At 35.1% G+C, this 20,107-nt stretch overlaps 2 protein-coding genes across 3 annotated transcripts; both read right to left on the bottom strand.

The window, feature by feature from the left end:
• On the bottom strand, positions 228–16,250 carry LOC109329917. 2 transcript variants are annotated; one of them, XM_019563816.1, is made up of 10 exons: positions 16,074–16,250; positions 15,000–15,093; positions 12,996–13,907; positions 12,374–12,495; positions 10,648–11,596; positions 9,326–9,853; positions 7,904–8,229; positions 6,416–6,514; positions 3,057–3,182; positions 228–2,261 (listed from the first exon to the last, which is right to left on the bottom strand). In XM_019563816.1, the coding sequence occupies exons 1-10, from the start codon at positions 16,209–16,211 to the stop codon at positions 453–455; spliced, it is 5,103 nt and encodes a 1,700-aa protein (XP_019419361.1). In that variant the 5' UTR covers positions 16,212–16,250; the 3' UTR covers positions 228–452. The 2 variants fall into 2 exon arrangements, with proteins under 2 accessions (XP_019419361.1, XP_019419369.1); XM_019563824.1 differs by lacking the exon at positions 15,000–15,093 and having other exon boundaries at positions 12,996–13,845.
• On the bottom strand, positions 17,833–19,443 carry LOC109328600 (cinnamate beta-D-glucosyltransferase-like). Its single transcript, XM_019562146.1, has one exon. The coding sequence runs from the start codon at positions 19,397–19,399 to the stop codon at positions 17,990–17,992; it is 1,410 nt and encodes a 469-aa protein (XP_019417691.1). The 5' UTR covers positions 19,400–19,443; the 3' UTR covers positions 17,833–17,989.

Below are 20,107 nucleotides of genomic sequence, written 5' to 3'. Positions count from 1 at the left end.
TAGGAACAAAAAGGCCATAATAAATCAAGAATGGTATAAGAGAAATGAGTAGTAAGTAATGAGAATCAAGAATGTGTTTTGAAGAATTTCATATATGTTTCTTATATTATATTTCTTCTATAGTAGTGCTATTCAGTTGCCTTGGCTCACAAGTAAAGGACACTACCTGAACCAAAAAAAATATTCTTTCATTTCATCTGTTTCATGTAACAACCAACAACATTATGGCAAAATTAAGGATGATCTAACAATCCTATCTATCTATATATCTAATGCAATCACATCTCTTCAATCTACTTTCCTGTACAAGTTCAGCAATCAAACTCCTGAAAAACTTTTATCATCAGAACTGATTCCAACTATGTGCAAATATTCAATGGATGGGGACAAAATCATCTACATGCTGAGGCCTACTTGTCATAGCAGCAAACCGATGAACAAATATGTTGATCCTAACAACCGGAAACTGAATCGGTTACTAAATCTATACCCCTTTCTTTTGCTGCTTCAATAACATCTTTTGCATCTCCAATGGTCTTATGTAGATTATAGAAGCATTTCCACAACATGATAGAGAATGGATACACTGATAGAGCCCTTTTATAAAACCTCTCAGAGATGGCTTCAATTCCCATGGCATTTTGCAAAAATCCCCCAGCTTCCACCCATATAAATTCTGGTGGTATTGGGATGGCATCCAAAATTGCATTTACCAGGGTTGAACAACCCCAAAACCATAGACCGGCCGAGTGTCGGTCAGAAGAATTGTAGCTCTTGCTTAATAGCTTGCAGACATTAATAGCTAATTGGAAGTTGTGAGGAACCACCTTCAAAATGGCTTCAACCAAATCTACCAAATGTTTTGGATCACTACCTGTTTGGGGTAAAAGAGATGAACCATACCATGATTGAAGTATCATGTTTAGCAGAGAACAATCAAATGAAACTGGACTCAATATTTTACTAATGAGATTCTGCACTCTTGGCTTTTTGATGTTTTCAAGAAATTTTCTTGTTAACGCCTTGGGGACCAGAGAAGCCTGAGAGGAACAATCCATATATCCCTCCAAAACCTTCTTGATGGCACCATTAATACCACCCTCCTTTAAGCTCAATGCATCACAAAGCAGAAACATTATATGTTTTGTCAAGCACTGCTCTAAACCTCCAAACATAGCAGCATTCCTAGCCTTGTCAACTGCTATGCATGCTTCTGTTTCATCATTCTGAAAAATATTATAGAGAGAAAGATTAAGAAATCCAAAGACAGCATCAATCAGGTTAAGATCAGGACTTGACGTTTCTGGAACAGATTTTGAATTCAATCCCAATGAGCCGCAAGAATTACCACCATCAGTGGCATCCATTCTAACATTCGGAAGATGCTGTGTTTGCCAGACATTGTGAAACCAATGGGCTGTGATTTCTTTGGCCAAATCAATTCTTTGATTTTGGATGGCATTTTCAATGTACTGATTCCAGATGCACTGTATTCCAGGAGCTTCATTTGGCCACATATTAATGGCTTCCTCAAACCCCATAAAACTGTCAACACCAATCTCATGTTTCTTTACACGAGCTGATACCAGGACCAACTCTAAGCAGGAAGGGTACAACTTAACATATTTATCCAACAAGTTTCTTAAGCAATCTATGTTATCAAGTGCAACCATGGATCTAATATGATTGAGAGCAAACAGTTGAGCAGACCTGAGGTCAAGTTCACTTTTCACAGATTCATTGTAGACGTAAGAGCCAACAGATTCAACAGCTGTTTCCACAAGTTTAACAGCCATCTCCTTATCATCTTCTGATAAACTGACAAAAGGCCACTCAATATCAAGGAGATGCTTCTCACATTCAAACTTATGCACAACAGCATCAGGCAGTTTCCTGTAAATAACTAAGTAAACACAACAAATCCAGAACACACATTTGTCGGAAATTGTTAAGCAATTGAGTATATCTGAGAGTTGCAGATGATGAGGATGAGGCTCATCAGATTTAGTTGCAGAAGCAAATACTCCACGACTTATTTCAATGGCCTTCTCAACATTTCCCGACATGCATAAGCAAGCAGACATCTGCAGAAACAGGTCTAAAATGCATGCACTTTCATGCATTCTGTCCTTGGGAGCAGCAGATACATGCTGACAGAGCACCGAGAAGGCGGCATCATAAGCAGCCAACCGATCATCAATCTTTTTCTGACTGTTGATGTACATGAGCCACAGTACATAAGATACTTCACAGTTCTTAACCTGAAAAACAATTGTTCAGTGTTTCCACAGAAATTACATATGCTAACAAAAAGTCCAAAAAGAATTGAAATAGACTAAGATGGATAAAATAAGGAAACAGGAATTGCATTGGATTCTATCTTGATGGTCAAAGACTCAAAGAAAATCATGTGGATGACAATCCCACCAATATTAGTTTGTGTATGATTTTTTATCACATTCATTCACCCATCAATACTTGAACCAATTGCATGCTGACATCCAGCAGTTTACAAAATCTCACAATGTAGCATTTTAAAATGACAGATTAGAGTATAGTCCTGCTGTACAGCTCAAAGCTCCTTATGGTGGTGTTTTAACCTAGTATTTTAGATTAATGTTGAGTTTTACTTCTACCTATAAGTGGAAACAAGTAAGAAAAGCATGATTAGTTATTATACAAACTAAGCCAAAAGGCCAACACGAAGTTAGAATGCTGCTGCCTACGCCTTCTGGTATCAAGACAATAAATAAACCCAAAGTGTATTCTAGAGGGTGACTCTCAGCACAACAGTGAGGTTGTTGCTTAGTGACTAAGAGGTCAGGGATTCAAAAACTGGAAAGAAGCCTCTACGCTTGCGGGGGTAAGGTTGTGTATATCTACCTCCCCAGACCCGGCTAGGTGAGAGCCTTGTGCGTTGGACCACCTTTTTTTATTATAAATGCTAATTCCAAGAGTCACAATATTCCAAGAGATTCCCCATTTTCCCAGTTAGAATAATGATCATTCTCCAGAGCAAGCTCCATACAGAAGTAGAAAACAACGAATAAACATACCGCAAAAAAGAACATGTCATCCTTTTCATTTGGCTTCAAATTTGCATAACAAATGAGCAGATACACAACCCACAGAACCACAGATGTTGGATCAGTCTCCAGAGCTTTTGACAGTACAGATAGAGCCTAAAAGATCCAAATTTCAAAATACAGAGAAGTGAATACATGAACAAACTCCAACACCTAACTGTAACCATCAAGACAGAAAATGTATAGACAACTGTTACCTTTCTTACACCCTGCAATGTATTAGTTTCCTGGTTGAGAATAAGAAGAGCCATCTCAACAGCTTGTCCACCATCACTAATAGCCTGCTTAATTTGATTCTAAAGTATGTGACAAATAAAGGAGAAATTAGCATTGATAAATACATTCATTAACTCATGGAATTCGTAAATTCAAACCATATTAGGTAGCTTAATCAATGAAAAAAAGACAGACTAATCAAGAGATCGAGTGGAAGAATTGTCAAACTGTAATTATAGTCAATAAGAAAAACAAAAATTCTCATTAAAAACTGAAAAAAATCTAATAAGTAACATACTTCTCCACTTCAAAAATCACAAAATTAACAAGTTTAAGTTGCACTAAAATCATTACTTGAAAGTTAAAACTACTTGGTTAGTTGAATAAAGTTACACAACCATAGCCAGTGGCATCATAATTATGTGCATGCACTGATGTGCACATGTCACGAAATATAAGTATGGTTATATCTCAAATGAATGAATTATGAAGAGAGTTGGGGTAACTCCTATTGTAGAAAAGATGGTAGAATCACGTGTTACATAGTTTGGGCATGTGCAAAGGAGACTGTTAGAAGCCCAAGTTAGGAAAATAGATCAAATGAAAGTTAGTCATTTCTAAAGGCAGAGGGGCCCAAGAAAAACCTTTGACAAAACGATTAGGAAAGATTTATAAATCAATGTTTTGTCAATGAACATGATTTGTGATAGAGCATTATGGCATCGTTTATTTATGTAGCCGACCCCACCTAATGGGACTGTAGGTTTGATTATTGTTTGGTTATACTTCAAATCCTAAGCTTAAATAGTGGAATATTATATCCAAGGCTTAGCTTAGGATCTCACTAGTTGTATTTGGTTTGGGATTTGCTACATCACATGACGTTGAGATTCATGATATTCTAATTGAAGAAGAATTTGCAAATTAATAAAAACTGGATGGACGAATTTTCCATCTCCAAGGAAAACCATTTTGATCCCCCATTAAAAAATTCCTACTTCTCCCTTTCTAAACTATAATCTTGTAAAACATGCATAGAAGTGGCATGCTATAAAAACACTAAATAATTAAGAAAGGAGTAGGTATCAGTCTGCAAGCGACCCAGAACCCACTAGAAAGAAACTTTGGCATTTACAAGGAGAAAAGGAAAAGTTATTGGAATAATATAGATTGCTGAGATAGAAGTTTATCTCATTTTACACAGTAAGTGTTCAACGATAGGCGTAATAAAATTCCATTGACACACGAGCATTCATCAAGGTATCCTAATTTTTTGACAAATCACCTGAAGTAACCAAATAAAATGATAGAAATAAGTCTTACGAAAATTAAAATAAAATCATCTAATGTTCACTTCAGCATCAAGATGATAGACTTAGACTAAAACATAATTAAAGACATAATATTTGAAAATAAATAGAAGTGTTATAAACCAGGAAAACAAAAAACAATAGTCAGAAATAACAAACCCCAGCTCCACTTCTCCACTGAAAAGAAGATAAATGTTTGCTCCATGCTCTATGGACCTCTATGCGTTCAGCACCACCGTCGAGTAATGGACCATCAGTGGGTAAACCATTTTGAAGCAAATTTGAAGTAGTTATGGTGATACTGAAACACTTCTGCCAGCCCTGAGCATTTCCATGTGCCACAACAGGTTTATATCCAAATTGATCCCCTTTTAGAGTATCCAAGTCAACAATATAAGTTGGCAGAATTGTAGAGTTGCGACACTTGGGAACTTTTGTCATACCATTAGAATTTTGTTGATGCATTTGTAATCTACCTAGATGATCTGCTCAAGCAGTATATAACAATGTCTTCAGCAAGGAAAATATAATCATAACAATATATCTGGAATTATAACAATAGATAATAGAGTGGCTGATATCAAAAGGAAATCATACTTCAGCATTTATATTCCATAGTCAATGATCATGCTATAGCAATAGAATAAAATATAGAAGATCTTATTGTCTGATGATTCTTATATTTTTTCCAGCTAAGCTTAGATATCTCTACAAGTAAAAGGACTACATGTCTACATCCACATAGTCCCATTTATCCCACATATATACCCAACCTATTTTCATATTCCTTGTTATACACAACCCCGGAAAAAAATCTTGGTGCGTCTAAGTAACTATGCCTGGTAGTTAAAACTTCCAAGTAGTAGTCTCGTCAAAGACACCCAAATTCCAATGAAATATTTATTTATCCAATTTCCCAAGAGGAATTGATTATTTCTGGTGCAGCTTCAAAGTCGAATGCTCTGATGCTGGAACTTTATGAGAATACCAATAAATCATATATTTCAATTCACCACTAACAATTAAATGACAGATGAATAATCCATTATCCCCTCTTTGAAACAGGGGGGAGCTTCTGGTACCATTGATGCCTTGAAACAATTGTCTTTTTTATATTACTTGTTACTATATCTAGAGTCAATTACATTATGAGGAACTACTGAACTGAATCACTTGTGGAAGTTACTCTTCAGTTTTCTGCTACGGTCTACCTTGTAGAGGTACTAAAACTGGATCCTATCCTCACTAAAAAAAACAAGTATTCAAGACTTTCAAATGTGACATATCCTAACCCAAACCTGACATTCTTTACTCCAGATTTAAGATACTATTTTACTCCCCAACACTAACTCCAGTGATAAATAAAACTAGATCCTCTCCCACATGCATATGTATCATCCACTCATCGTCTACTAACCTACTTATCTCCTACATGCAAAAAATTGTTCAGCTTCAGAAAACACAAAAAATATACAGATATTAATCCTTGTCACATTGATATTTTCAGAAAGTTTCCTCATAATCATAAACCAGACAAGGAAACCAAAACTAAGTTTCAAATTAGCATTGGTTTTCTTATACCTGGATTATTAGAACCAGTTCTCTGACGTTTACAAACGTTTCCATCTCCATAATCATTAACATGCTGCCAAGGACACTCATCATTGTTGCATTTTCCTCGGAGCTCAAACATGCAAAGTGCCTAAAAGATCCAAATTTCAAAATACAGAGAAGTGAATACATGAACAAACTCCAACACCTAACTGTAACCATCAAGACAGAAAATGTATAGACAACTGTTACCTTTCTTACACCCTGCAATGTATTAGTTTCCTGGTTGAGAATAAGAAGAGCCATCTCAACAGCTTGTCCACCATCACTAATAGCCTGCTTAATTTGATTCTAAAGTATGTGACAAATAAAGGAGAAATTAGCATTGATAAATACATTCATTAACTCATGGAATTCGTAAATTCAAACCATATTAGGTAGCTTAATCAATGAAAAAAAGACAGACTAATCAAGAGATCGAGTGGAAGAATTGTCAAACTGTAATTATAGTCAATAAGAAAAACAAAAATTCTCATTAAAAACTGAAAAAAATCTAATAAGTAACATACTTCTCCACTTCAAAAATCACAAAATTAACAAGTTTAAGTTGCACTAAAATCATTACTTGAAAGTTAAAACTACTTGGTTAGTTGAATAAAGTTACACAACCATAGCCAGTGGCATCATAATTATGTGCATGCACTGATGTGCACATGTCACGAAATATAAGTATGGTTATATCTCAAATGAATGAATTATGAAGAGAGTTGGGGTAACTCCTATTGTAGAAAAGATGGTAGAATCACGTGTTACATAGTTTGGGCATGTGCAAAGGAGACTGTTAGAAGCCCAAGTTAGGAAAATAGATCAAATGAAAGTTAGTCATTTCTAAAGGCAGAGGGGCCCAAGAAAAACCTTTGACAAAACGATTAGGAAAGATTTATAAATCAATGTTTTGTCAATGAACATGATTTGTGATAGAGCATTATGGCATCGTTTATTTATGTAGCCGACCCCACCTAATGGGACTGTAGGTTTGATTATTGTTTGGTTATACTTCAAATCCTAAGCTTAAATAGTGGAATATTATATCCAAGGCTTAGCTTAGGATCTCACTAGTTGTATTTGGTTTGGGATTTGCTACATCACATGACGTTGAGATTCATGATATTCTAATTGAAGAAGAATTTGCAAATTAATAAAAACTGGATGGACGAATTTTCCATCTCCAAGGAAAACCATTTTGATCCCCCATTAAAAAATTCCTACTTCTCCCTTTCTAAACTATAATCTTGTAAAACATGCATAGAAGTGGCATGCTATAAAAACACTAAATAATTAAGAAAGGAGTAGGTATCAGTCTGCAAGCGACCCAGAACCCACTAGAAAGAAACTTTGGCATTTACAAGGAGAAAAGGAAAAGTTATTGGAATAATATAGATTGCTGAGATAGAAGTTTATCTCATTTTACACAGTAAGTGTTCAACGATAGGCGTAATAAAATTCCATTGACACACGAGCATTCATCAAGGTATCCTAATTTTTTGACAAATCACCTGAAGTAACCAAATAAAATGATAGAAATAAGTCTTACGAAAATTAAAATAAAATCATCTAATGTTCACTTCAGCATCAAGATGATAGACTTAGACTAAAACATAATTAAAGACATAATATTTGAAAATAAATAGAAGTGTTATAAACCAGGAAAACAAAAAACAATAGTCAGAAATAACAAACCCCAGCTCCACTTCTCCACTGAAAAGAAGATAAATGTTTGCTCCATGCTCTATGGACCTCTATGCGTTCAGCACCACCGTCGAGTAATGGACCATCAGTGGGTAAACCATTTTGAAGCAAATTTGAAGTAGTTATGGTGATACTGAAACACTTCTGCCAGCCCTGAGCATTTCCATGTGCCACAACAGGTTTATATCCAAATTGATCCCCTTTTAGAGTATCCAAGTCAACAATATAAGTTGGCAGAATTGTAGAGTTGCGACACTTGGGAACTTTTGTCATACCATTAGAATTTTGTTGATGCATTTGTAATCTACCTAGATGATCTGCTCAAGCAGTATATAACAATGTCTTCAGCAAGGAAAATATAATCATAACAATATATCTGGAATTATAACAATAGATAATAGAGTGGCTGATATCAAAAGGAAATCATACTTCAGCATTTATATTCCATAGTCAATGATCATGCTATAGCAATAGAATAAAATATAGAAGATCTTATTGTCTGATGATTCTTATATTTTTTCCAGCTAAGCTTAGATATCTCTACAAGTAAAAGGACTACATGTCTACATCCACATAGTCCCATTTATCCCACATATATACCCAACCTATTTTCATATTCCTTGTTATACACAACCCCGGAAAAAAATCTTGGTGCGTCTAAGTAACTATGCCTGGTAGTTAAAACTTCCAAGTAGTAGTCTCGTCAAAGACACCCAAATTCCAATGAAATATTTATTTATCCAATTTCCCAAGAGGAATTGATTATTTCTGGTGCAGCTTCAAAGTCGAATGCTCTGATGCTGGAACTTTATGAGAATACCAATAAATCATATATTTCAATTCACCACTAACAATTAAATGACAGATGAATAATCCATTATCCCCTCTTTGAAACAGGGGGGAGCTTCTGGTACCATTGATGCCTTGAAACAATTGTCTTTTTTATATTACTTGTTACTATATCTAGAGTCAATTACATTATGAGGAACTACTGAACTGAATCACTTGTGGAAGTTACTCTTCAGTTTTCTGCTACGGTCTACCTTGTAGAGGTACTAAAACTGGATCCTATCCTCACTAAAAAAAACAAGTATTCAAGACTTTCAAATGTGACATATCCTAACCCAAACCTGACATTCTTTACTCCAGATTTAAGATACTATTTTACTCCCCAACACTAACTCCAGTGATAAATAAAACTAGATCCTCTCCCACATGCATATGTATCATCCACTCATCGTCTACTAACCTACTTATCTCCTACATGCAAAAAATTGTTCAGCTTCAGAAAACACAAAAAATATACAGATATTAATCCTTGTCACATTGATATTTTCAGAAAGTTTCCTCATAATCATAAACCAGACAAGGAAACCAAAACTAAGTTTCAAATTAGCATTGGTTTTCTTATACCTGGATTATTAGAACCAGTTCTCTGACGTTTACAAACGTTTCCATCTCCATAATCATTAACATGCTGCCAAGGACACTCATCATTGTTGCATTTTCCTCGGAGCTCAAACATGCAAAGTGGCCAAAATGGATCAACTGCAGGACTGCAGCTATAAGAGCTTTCTTCAGAGAGTAAATTCCCAACAGTGACAGGCATTGAGTTTACTAACATATTGTTCCACTTTGTTTCATCAGAAGTGAGGCAAGTAGCATTTTCATTTTCACCGTCATTAGCATGAATGGAAATATTTTTACTCAGGAATTTATTTGAATTGAATGGCAACATTTTTTTCAGATGACTAAATGCACTCCTAAAAATCAAAGGTGAGATGTTTATTGTATTTGTCGAGTAGTGACCTTGACGAGGAATACCACCTTGATCTCCTGAAGCAGCACTGTAATTGGAATTCAAAGAGTTTTCACCAATGTTATGCTGTGTTTGAGTCTCATTGGAATACAGACAGATACTCCTTTCATGCCTCTCAATGCCTATAATTATAGAACAAAAGTAATCAGGAAAACACAAGATAAACTTACAAGTTCATCAGCATCCCATTAAGAATATATATTTTATAGGGAAACACCAATTTTTCAAAACCTTTATATAAACACATCTCTAAATCTCAGACAAAATCATAGCCAACACATAAGTGGCACCGTAAACCTGCTGCAGCAAGTTATTATAAATTTCTCTACAACAGCAAATACTTACTAACATTTTCTTTTAACTAACAACAACTCACAATTCAATCTATGAAACAAATTATACTCAAACCAATATTGACTGATAAAAACCTGTTATCAAATATACACTAGACACTATAAGCACATATTCAGCAGTGAGTGCCAGTAGAAGACATAAGTTACAGTAAATACCTGCACAAATACCAACTTCCACATTTGACTACTTTCAGTGGTGTAAAATACAACTATAAATCGTAAGATCTACACTTTTTCAGCATAGACACTAAATAATCATGATAATCCAAAACATTCCAGGTAAAAGAAGAAATAGCGACAATCCAAAGCACTAAATTATTTGAGATGAAAAGAAATTAAAATGATAAAACTAAGAAATCAAAGAGAATATACTTCAGGAAAAAATAATCAAGAAGCAAACCAAGTGAGGAAGAAAGTATAGATAACCGCATACAAATTATACAGTTGATCTAAGCTACATTATGCTAGATCAGGATTCAGGATCAGCATTACAGACTTAACAGTTATAACAATAGAAGGAAAAGAACAAACCACAGTATGCTCATTCCAAAAGTAAAAATTACCTTTAAGATCATTATCTTCTGCCGTAGAGAGTGGAACAACACAGTGATGCACCTGACTTTTACCACTGCCAACCTCATTTTCAGCCCCTAGTTCAACAGCAGGCTCGGTATTGTTGCATGGAATTTTACTATTCATAGCTCTTGTCCCTAGCCTTGCAAATAATTCAGACCTCAATGTTGCTTCAAGAACCAAAGGATCCTGGGGGCTATCAGTAGAAAGTTTAGCATTTGATGCAGTATCTATGTCCATTAGTTTGACCATTGTGTCTTTGTTTCTATGATTTTCAACACCAAGATGAGTGGATACATGTCCATCTGGAGACATTTCTTCATTTTCGTTACCGGATGTGTCTAATTCACCCGAAGGAGAATAACCTCCATCTGCAGTATTACCCCTTTGAGGCAATGGCTCTGATGTACTGGCATCTGGTTCAATGCCAGGTTCAGACCCTAAATTTGCTCCATTCATACGGTGATAGAATGTATTGGAACACCCATTATTGATGCCTTGATTATTAGAATCAAAACTCGGATTATTAGTATCATTACATTCGGCCTGCCTCTGACAGCTTGATGTGGGTATCTCATATCCATGTCTGGGTAAGTAATCCAGCCCCATCTCAAGATGTTGGTGCTGCTCTGAAGACCAAGAGAAGGTGGAATTGTTTAAAATTAAAGATCGTACCTTAGTGGCATACAATTCCCTTTTATGATAAAGATTGGTGCATCGAGCATTCGCCTCAAGCAAGGACCTCTGAGATTTAAGATAAACTTTAAGTGCATTTCTTTCTTCAATTTCACACTTGTGCCTGTGTTCTTGTGCTTCCTCAAGTTCCTTGTCTATCAACTCTTCCATTCCAAAAAATGACTGTAAATCCATGCTTCTTCTATGTTCCAAGACATTTGCATTACCATTATGATTCGAAAGAACTGCATTACTTAATGCTTCCTAAATGAGAGATGAGATAAGGAGTAAGGAGAAAGTCAAAAACATTAGAGAAAAAACAGATATCTTAAAGCCTCTTTGCAATCACTTAGAGCTAGCACTTTATTCAAGAAGGAACTTGAAGGATAAAGCAACTCAAGTCGACATTATTCTATGAGGTTAAAGACAACAGAAACATGATATCAAGAAATTCAAAGTTTTCCTAGAAACACTACTGTGGTATCCTCAAAAAATAGAAATTTTAATGTATATATACCTGGACTCTTAAGAGCAACAATGAAAAGGGGCATACGGATTACAAATTAAAAAGGTTCATATGTCACTAATAAATCAAGCAAGAGAGTCGGTCTACTCTATTATAGGCTATGGTATATTGCACAGAATCACTGATCAGTAATTCCTAATCAAATTTAGGTGGAAGAATTCAAAATGATAAACTTGGCAAAGATCATGAAAGATTTACAAATTGTCAGTTACAAAACAGAAGAGACACAAGCAGAGTTTTCAGTGAAGTCACCAAGTAAAAGCAGATGTGATGTATGGTATTTTTTGTTGTTGATAAAAATCATGTATAGCAAACTATAACTTATGGCTGGTTACTAAACAGAAAAGGCAAAGACAAAGTTCTCATTGAACACCAAGTAAAGCAGATGTCATTTATAGCAAACTATAACATATGGTTAGTTATTAAACAGAAAAAAGTGAAGGCAAGCTTTTAGTGAAGTCGTCAAGACCAAGTAAAAGCAGATGACATGTATACTAAATAAAATGACAGCTTACGAAGTTTTTTGGCACACTATTGGAAATCATATTTGCCGGCATTGCATTCTTGTTAAAAGCAATGGAAGGATCAAGCAGCCTACTACTCTTCTCAGTCTGATTCCTACCATAATTGACATCACCTGCAGAGTATAATTAGGCCATGAGAGATCTTAACCAGAAAAGGACCTATACAGGGTTTCAATGATGATATTCAGGCAAAGTGCAATAAAATGAACATCTTAGAGAAACCTTTCAAATCAAAGGAACATCTTGTAAGATCAAATAGCAATGGTTGATACATTATTGTGACATGGCAAAATGATTTTACCAACCAACAATCAAGCTTTTATCCCACTAGTTGGGGTCGGCAAAATGATTTTACGTTGACAACAAATTGGCACCAAATTTGGAGTGGCACTTGGAAGCGGCCATGCAAAAACTTGCTATAAAAAACAGAGAACAGCACTCAATAAAAGGAAATGACTAATGGGTTATTGACACGAACAAACAAAATTGGGAGGCATTTCTTCCAGTTTAAGGATCTAAGAATTGGACTGAAAGAAGAAACAATTTGTTTAAAACTTAATTTAGCCAATTTCTAGATCTCAAATATTTAGGATATAGTGATGTAAGTACTTACCATCTGTTGATCTACAAGGCATATTTTGTAAGGAATTACCAACATGTTTGTCAGGTTGCCTTTGCGGTCTAATAATAGTCGACTCTCTTCTACCTAATGGAATCTCTTTTTGGCTATGGTCAACCTTGTTTCTCTCCTGAGGATGACAGCTTTCCCAGGTAGAATCTGTTGATAATGATATAGATTTCTTAGCAGCGACTTCTTGCTGACTACCAACAGCTTGAGGGGTACCATAAGATGTGCTGAGTTTAAACCTTTTCGTATCTGGTTCCTTTGGCTCCAACTGTGCAGCCTCTGAACAAACTAGAGTATATTTCCTAGCTGCATCATTCTTCAGTTTTACAGCATTATGATCCCTATCCGGAATTGAAGCAGATTCCTTAAGTTGCTGGGCTGCCTTCAACTTCAGTTCACTTTCCCGAAGAGCAATCTTATGCCGCAAATCCTGAAGTTTATTGTCATTTGATATCATTCCTTGATCACGCCCACACTCTTGGTTTGCTAATTTTTTGTTCATTGGATTGAAATTTCTAGCTCGTGATCCCTGTCCCAATAACATGGATCCAGCACCTTTATTATTAGAACCACCGACTTTGGAAATTGATGAGATAAATGTGTGACTCAAAGGCACCTTCTCGGGCATTGCCTTGGGAGCATTTCTAGCACTCTGCTCTAACTTGTTTGATTTTTCCAAGGATGAGCTATGTCGCTTTATATTGCTACCCAACCTGGAAGCATTACGTTTAGGTTCAAGGTCACTACCACGATCATGGCCACAGAAGCTTATCACTAGATTTTCATCCGAGTCGACGTGATTAGTGCACGGAGAAAATTTTGGGGGTAACTTGCTCTTTGTCAAGCTCACCTGTGAAGTTGATTGACTGGTTGTTTGTAACTGTATATTATTAGAACCTGTATAAATATTGCCACAAAAGATCTCTCAGACTCCATATCTTGTACATGCAAACAACATACCTTTTGAAAGATGATGCACACAGTGAACCCAAATATGACACATTCGGACCAAAAGAAGAGGAAAATATCCTTCCTGGTGTATGAAAAAGCACTAGGATAAATGTAAAAGAAAACTACATTAAAAAAGCCATATCCAACACACATATATAATCATAATCACTATGGACAAAAAATGGAGTACTAATATTCGAAATGAGCATTGGATAAACCAGACAGCAACTAGTTCAAGATGGTGACAAAAGAGTAATGGTCAGTAGGAGAGATCAGTATCCACCATGGTTATCAAATCGGGATTCAGATTATGAATCGTGAGGCCTATTTTTCGAATATGGAATCGTAGCGTATCGTGAATCGTAAGATTCATCATCAATAATTAAACATGCTAAAATGATTCATAAGCTAAACCATAACATTCATAACAACAAAAAATACCATATGAAATAACACAAATTCAAGTCATATAAGGGTCATAAATATCATAAGCCATATAGCAAAATAACACTATACAAGTTCCAAATCACAAGACTATAATCAAAGTAGCAAAATAACATCCAAAATTTCAATTCCAAGGCAGAAGAGGAATGAAGAAGAACAAGAGCAGTAGAGGGAAAGGCAGAGAACGGCAACAAGGTTTCACAGTTTCACTGTTGTGGTTCACCTCATCTGAATTCTGAAGTGGGTAAAAAGAAATCTATGCCACTTAAAAGGCAAAACGGCCTGAGTGCAGTCAGTTTAAAAAAAGCGGAAAGACTAGGGTTTTTAAAAACTAGGTTGCGTTCGATCTGACCCAGAACGCAGTGCAACCTAGGATTTCCAGCAGCGCCATCGCGAGCTCTGAATCGCAGGATTCAAATTCCGATGATTCGGTCTGATTCAGGCAAAATCAACAATTCAGGCGCAAAAATGATTCACCTTGCAATTTGCATCAATGGCTGTTGCAGTTCTAATCGCGCGATTCTTGCAATACTAACTACCAAAAGACAAAAACACTATTTTTCCATCAATAGACAGTTGACAAGACTTACTTACCACCCTGAACACCTTGGGTACTTTTGTTCACCAAATGAACTGCAGTAGACTCTATAGCGGGGGTGGGTTGCACAGTAGAGCTAGCTGGACTTTCCTGGGATAAAGAAATTGCCCATTATAAAACCATAGCAAAAAAAGAAAGTCTGTTTATAAATAAAATAGAATGAATAGAATTAGCACAAGAACAGCACATTGAGGGGATACCACATGCTAACATTTATAAATGTAAGGAACTAAATTTTGCATACTCCCATTTTTTATTTCTATTGTTTTGGCTAAAAAAAACTAGGAAACACAGTCCCAAATGACATAGGTGCAGGGATACAGCAAAATTTTAAAATTGTAGAGAGACATGGCTATGATACTAAGTACAAATTAATACCGTTTACATAAAAACACAAATATCAAACTAAAAGAGTAAAAAAGAAAAATGCTCAAAATTTCTCAAAAGAGTATGAGAAATAATAAACATAGTAAAATGCTAACGCCTAAACGTAGTAAAATGGGGTCTATCTAGGGATTGAACATTTGACCTTATGGTCTACCTAAGGATCAAATGGGGTCTTACACCACTAGGCCAATGCCTTGTTGGTATAAAACATAGTAAAATGTTAACATTTATGTAATTACTATAACATTTCCTCCATCGATGCCCATATAAAAATTCAAAAAAAAAAGTAAAAAGGTTACAAAATACAGTTAGATGTGTCTTAAAGTGTCCGACACAGACACAATGACTATATCAAAGTATTTGTGCTTCACAGCAACATCGAAAAACCTATAAAACCCTACTCTGTAGTGTTGAGAAATTGATGCTAAACAGAGCTGAGTATTGTTCTCATATCTACAGCAACCAGACAAATATAAGAGCAAGCAAAGATTAACTTCCCAAAGCAAAAAGAAAAGCACGAATTCAAAATATACACACATATTCTCCATTTTCATCGGAAACAAACAGAACAACGAGCAAAAACAAAACACGAGTCAGGGAATGCAAAATAGGAAGATAAAACGGAAATAATCGGAGAAAAATTGAAACGAGAAAAAAATAGCTAGGGTTCTGAGAAAAACTACTTTGCCATCATCAGAAGAAGATGAAAGCTCGCCTTCTTCTCTGATTTTGGAAGAAACGGTTGGAAGTTGAGGGTTGGGGATCTCAGTCGAGGGTTCCGACGGCGCGACGGCCATGGCGGCGGTGGCGGTTTCCTCCATCGCCGTTTATGTTTCTCTCTGTAGAGAATAACGGTTTTTTGTCGCAATATAAGGAAACTGCATTGGGTAAGGTGAAATTACCAAAATGCCTCTAACTTTTTCTAAAAAAAATACTTAATTTGATTTTATGGATGGGATATATCGGTCATAACTCTTCAGAGAGATTTGGTATGGTAGACGTTAACAACGAGTTCTATATGATCAAATTCGATCGAGAAGCTAATAAAAAGGTAGTAATTATATGAAGTTAATAGACGATTTTTTATCGTTATTTCATAGTTACTACTTATAGATTAGACATCAACATTTGTATTATTTATTACGGATGCTAATCAAATTTTAGAATAGATAAGAATGTTTTCTTAGTTTGACATCTTCCTTAGGGAAGGCGGGCAGAGTTGACATATGCACTCCAAAAGTAGATAAAAAGCGATATGTTATGGTTTATATGGAATTAGATATTGATATATTAGTTCTTTGTAAATCGAAGCTCATGGAAACTAGTATAAGGTAATGTATGAAGACGTTCATGTTAATTGTTTGTCTTGAGGTAGTTAAGTCATGTTGGTGGGAATTTCAAATTCCACATTATTGATACCTCGGTTGTAGATGTCCCGAATATTGAGGAACGAGTTAATGCATCAAACACCCCAAAAATACATCGATGATGATTAGTTGATATTTAGAAAAAAAAGGCACTCAAAAAGAATATGTTAATATGAATTCAAATGATAGGCATTATAACCCATTTTTGCTTAAGGGTAAGAAATTAAAAATATATACTTCAAGGAATTTAATACTTAGATTGTAATATAGTTGTATAGAAGACAACTCTTATACATTAGTATTAAAGACGTTTGAAACAGAAAAAATAGAATACAAACTTACAAGTTAGTTTAGATTCTTATTCTATATTAGCTACAATTCATTGTTGAACTCAAAAGAGTTACACCTTATTGAAATTGTGACATTGGTCATTGATCCTATTATACAAGTGTTTCTCGATTGAATTCCATTATTGTAAAACTCTCTCATGGAGTATTTTTCCGATGGGTTTTAGGCTCTCATCCTAAGTGGATAAAGATTCATTTTGGGTAGGTCCACTTGTCTCACTTCCACTAGTGAAGAAGGTCATATTAGGAGAAGTTTGAAAATAGAGGCAAGATAAAAGTAAAAGAGAGGGTAAGAAAAACCAATCTCGTTAGAATACAAAGTAGTTGTAGTAGATTCATCACTATATTTTCGTTTACCGTTTGATTGGGGAAATATGAATAGAAACACTATCATGACGACAACAAAATTGTCTAACATTCTTAGTTCTCTATATCAAATAAGAGAGTATTGACTTTTCTTGAGTTTTTTTAAAAATATATTATATCATTATAATTTTATCATGGTGCAAATATCACTTAATTATAAATTAAATTAATGAACAATGCATAGATGGGATTAAAAAAAAGTTTTAAAAATATAAAATTATTAAAAAGGAAGTGATTTGGTAGGAATGTTGTGAGTAGGGCTGTCAATTAACTGAACTAACTCGGTATTCGTTTGAAACTCGATTCGTTATTTAACTCAATAAACTTGGTTCATGAACCAAATGAACTAAAATTGTGCTGAAAATTGAGCCCATTAAATAAATGAGCTGAAAATTGAGTCCATTAAATAAATGAACCAAATGAACTACTTTTTATGTTTTTTATGAACCATTTGAGTCAATCCTTATTGAGCTGAACCGAGCTGAGTTCTGATTTGACTCAGTTCGACTCGTTTCCTACCTAATTGTGAGCAAGCTTCTTAATATCTTCCAGAAATGCATTAAGATTCCTCTCAGATGATCCACCATCAGCTACTGCTGCCTCTGCTGCTTTCTTCCACCTTAATGCATTTCTCTTCAACTCCTCTGCTTTTGACCCTATTGTTGCTTCCAATAAGCACTTTTTCACCTCATCTCTAGTAACCATTTTGTTTTCAGCTTGGCTATAACCCAATCTAACACCTATTCCAAGCACATCCACTAGGAACTTTGTGTTTGTAACTTGGTCACCCCATGCTGGAAATGTCAACACTGGCACTCCTAAAGTGAGTGCTTCCGTTGATGAGTTCCATCCACAATGTGTAAGAAAGCAAGCAACTGAAGGATGAGCTAGTACTTGTTCTTGTGGACTCCATTGCACCACTTTTCCCTTGTTACTTGTTTCCTCAATGAACCCATTTGGCAGAAAATGAGGCTGCAATTCCAAGTGTTTATGAGGTGGTTTTAGTACCCACAAAAATGAAACTTTAGAGTTGACAAGACCATAAGCAATTTCATCAACTTGCTTTTGAGGTAGGTGCACTATACTTCCAAAGGATATGTATACAACAGATGCTAAAGGCCTTGAGTTTAGCCACCCTATTATGCAATCATCTGGCATAAAGAAATTACCACTAATATTTGTTTTTGTGTCAATCTTGAACAAAGGGCCAATAGACCTTATAGGGATATACTTGGAAAGGTTCTTGATGGAATCATGCTCTAGCTCATCAAAAGTATCAACCAATACACAAAATGGTTTAGACAAGTTCTTAAATTGTTCTAAGATGAGTGTCCCAAAAAAAGGAAATGGACTAGAAGGATGCAAAAAGTCTGGGATTTCATTGTATTTAAGGAGTATAGAAGGCAATTGAACATCAATATAAGGCTCAGTATTTGAAGGGAAAGGTATAAGTTTGTGGAAGTAATGATAATAAGCTGAAAAAACAGCAGTAGATTGAATCCATAAGAGAGCAGAGGGAATACCATGATCAGAAGCAACATCAACAACCCATGGATAAAAGGGGTTGTTTATGATGCAAGAAATTGGTATATTTGTTGCCTCATGTTGCTTTATCATTTGGGAGATGAATTTCTTGCCAACAAGTTCAACATGTGGTGTTAGGGTGCTAGGACTTTTCTTGATAGGGTCATTTGGTTTCAAACACTCATCAAAGAACTCAAACTTGAGAAAACCATCACCAACAGGAGTAACTGATTTGTGAGTTATGTTGTTAGAAGCTGTCATGTCTTTGCCAGCATCCTCTGTGGTGACAAAGGTCACAAACAAACCCTTTGCAGCAAGGCATTTTCCTAGTCTAAGTAAAGGGTTTATGTGACCTTGTCCTGGAAAGGATACTAGGAGGACATGAATAGGAGCTTTAGATCCCATTCTTTTCTATCACTCTAGTGTTGTTTCTCTACAGAACAACCTTAAATAATAGGGTACTTGTGGTTGGAAATTTGAACTCAGTTAAATTTGCTTAACAATACAAGTATTCTTTAAAGAGTATAATATCTATGTACTTAATGCAAAGATTTATACACACTCAAAATATAATTCACCTTTCATTTGCATTACTTTTCTTAAAGAGCTGATGATAATTAAACATGAATGATAAATGAAGCAATGATAGTGTATAAAACACATACACCATTAGTGGATAAATCTTTTTCTCTTAGTAAGTAAATAGACTTATAAATTTTACATATTAAATTTAGCTAAAATATCATATCAAATTCAATTAACCTGTACAATCTATAAATGCATTCATCTGTATTGGTGGGTTAATAAAAAATAAAGTTGTCAAATTCATTATAACGCATTATATATTCATCAAATAGTGTTATTTGGGGTATAGACTTGTGTGGGTTTTGAAGAACACAAACGTGGATGGCAGCATGCCACAAATAGAATGAATAATAATATTATTGGAATTATGTTAATGAATCCTTTAAAAATATTGTCTAAGAAATACAAACCAAAAAATTATTAATGAAAAACTAAATCTAACACTCTTCAATATATTAAAACATCAATAAGATCGATTTTAATTTTTTATGCCTTAAACAGTATTTTTAGAACAATTGTTAATGCAAA

This window comes from Lupinus angustifolius, chromosome LG02 (assembly GCF_001865875.1).
Source record: "Lupinus angustifolius cultivar Tanjil chromosome LG02, LupAngTanjil_v1.0, whole genome shotgun sequence".
Taxonomy (NCBI): Eukaryota; Viridiplantae; Streptophyta; class Magnoliopsida; order Fabales; family Fabaceae; genus Lupinus; species Lupinus angustifolius.
This window is presented reverse-complemented; position numbering and strand designations above follow the sequence as displayed.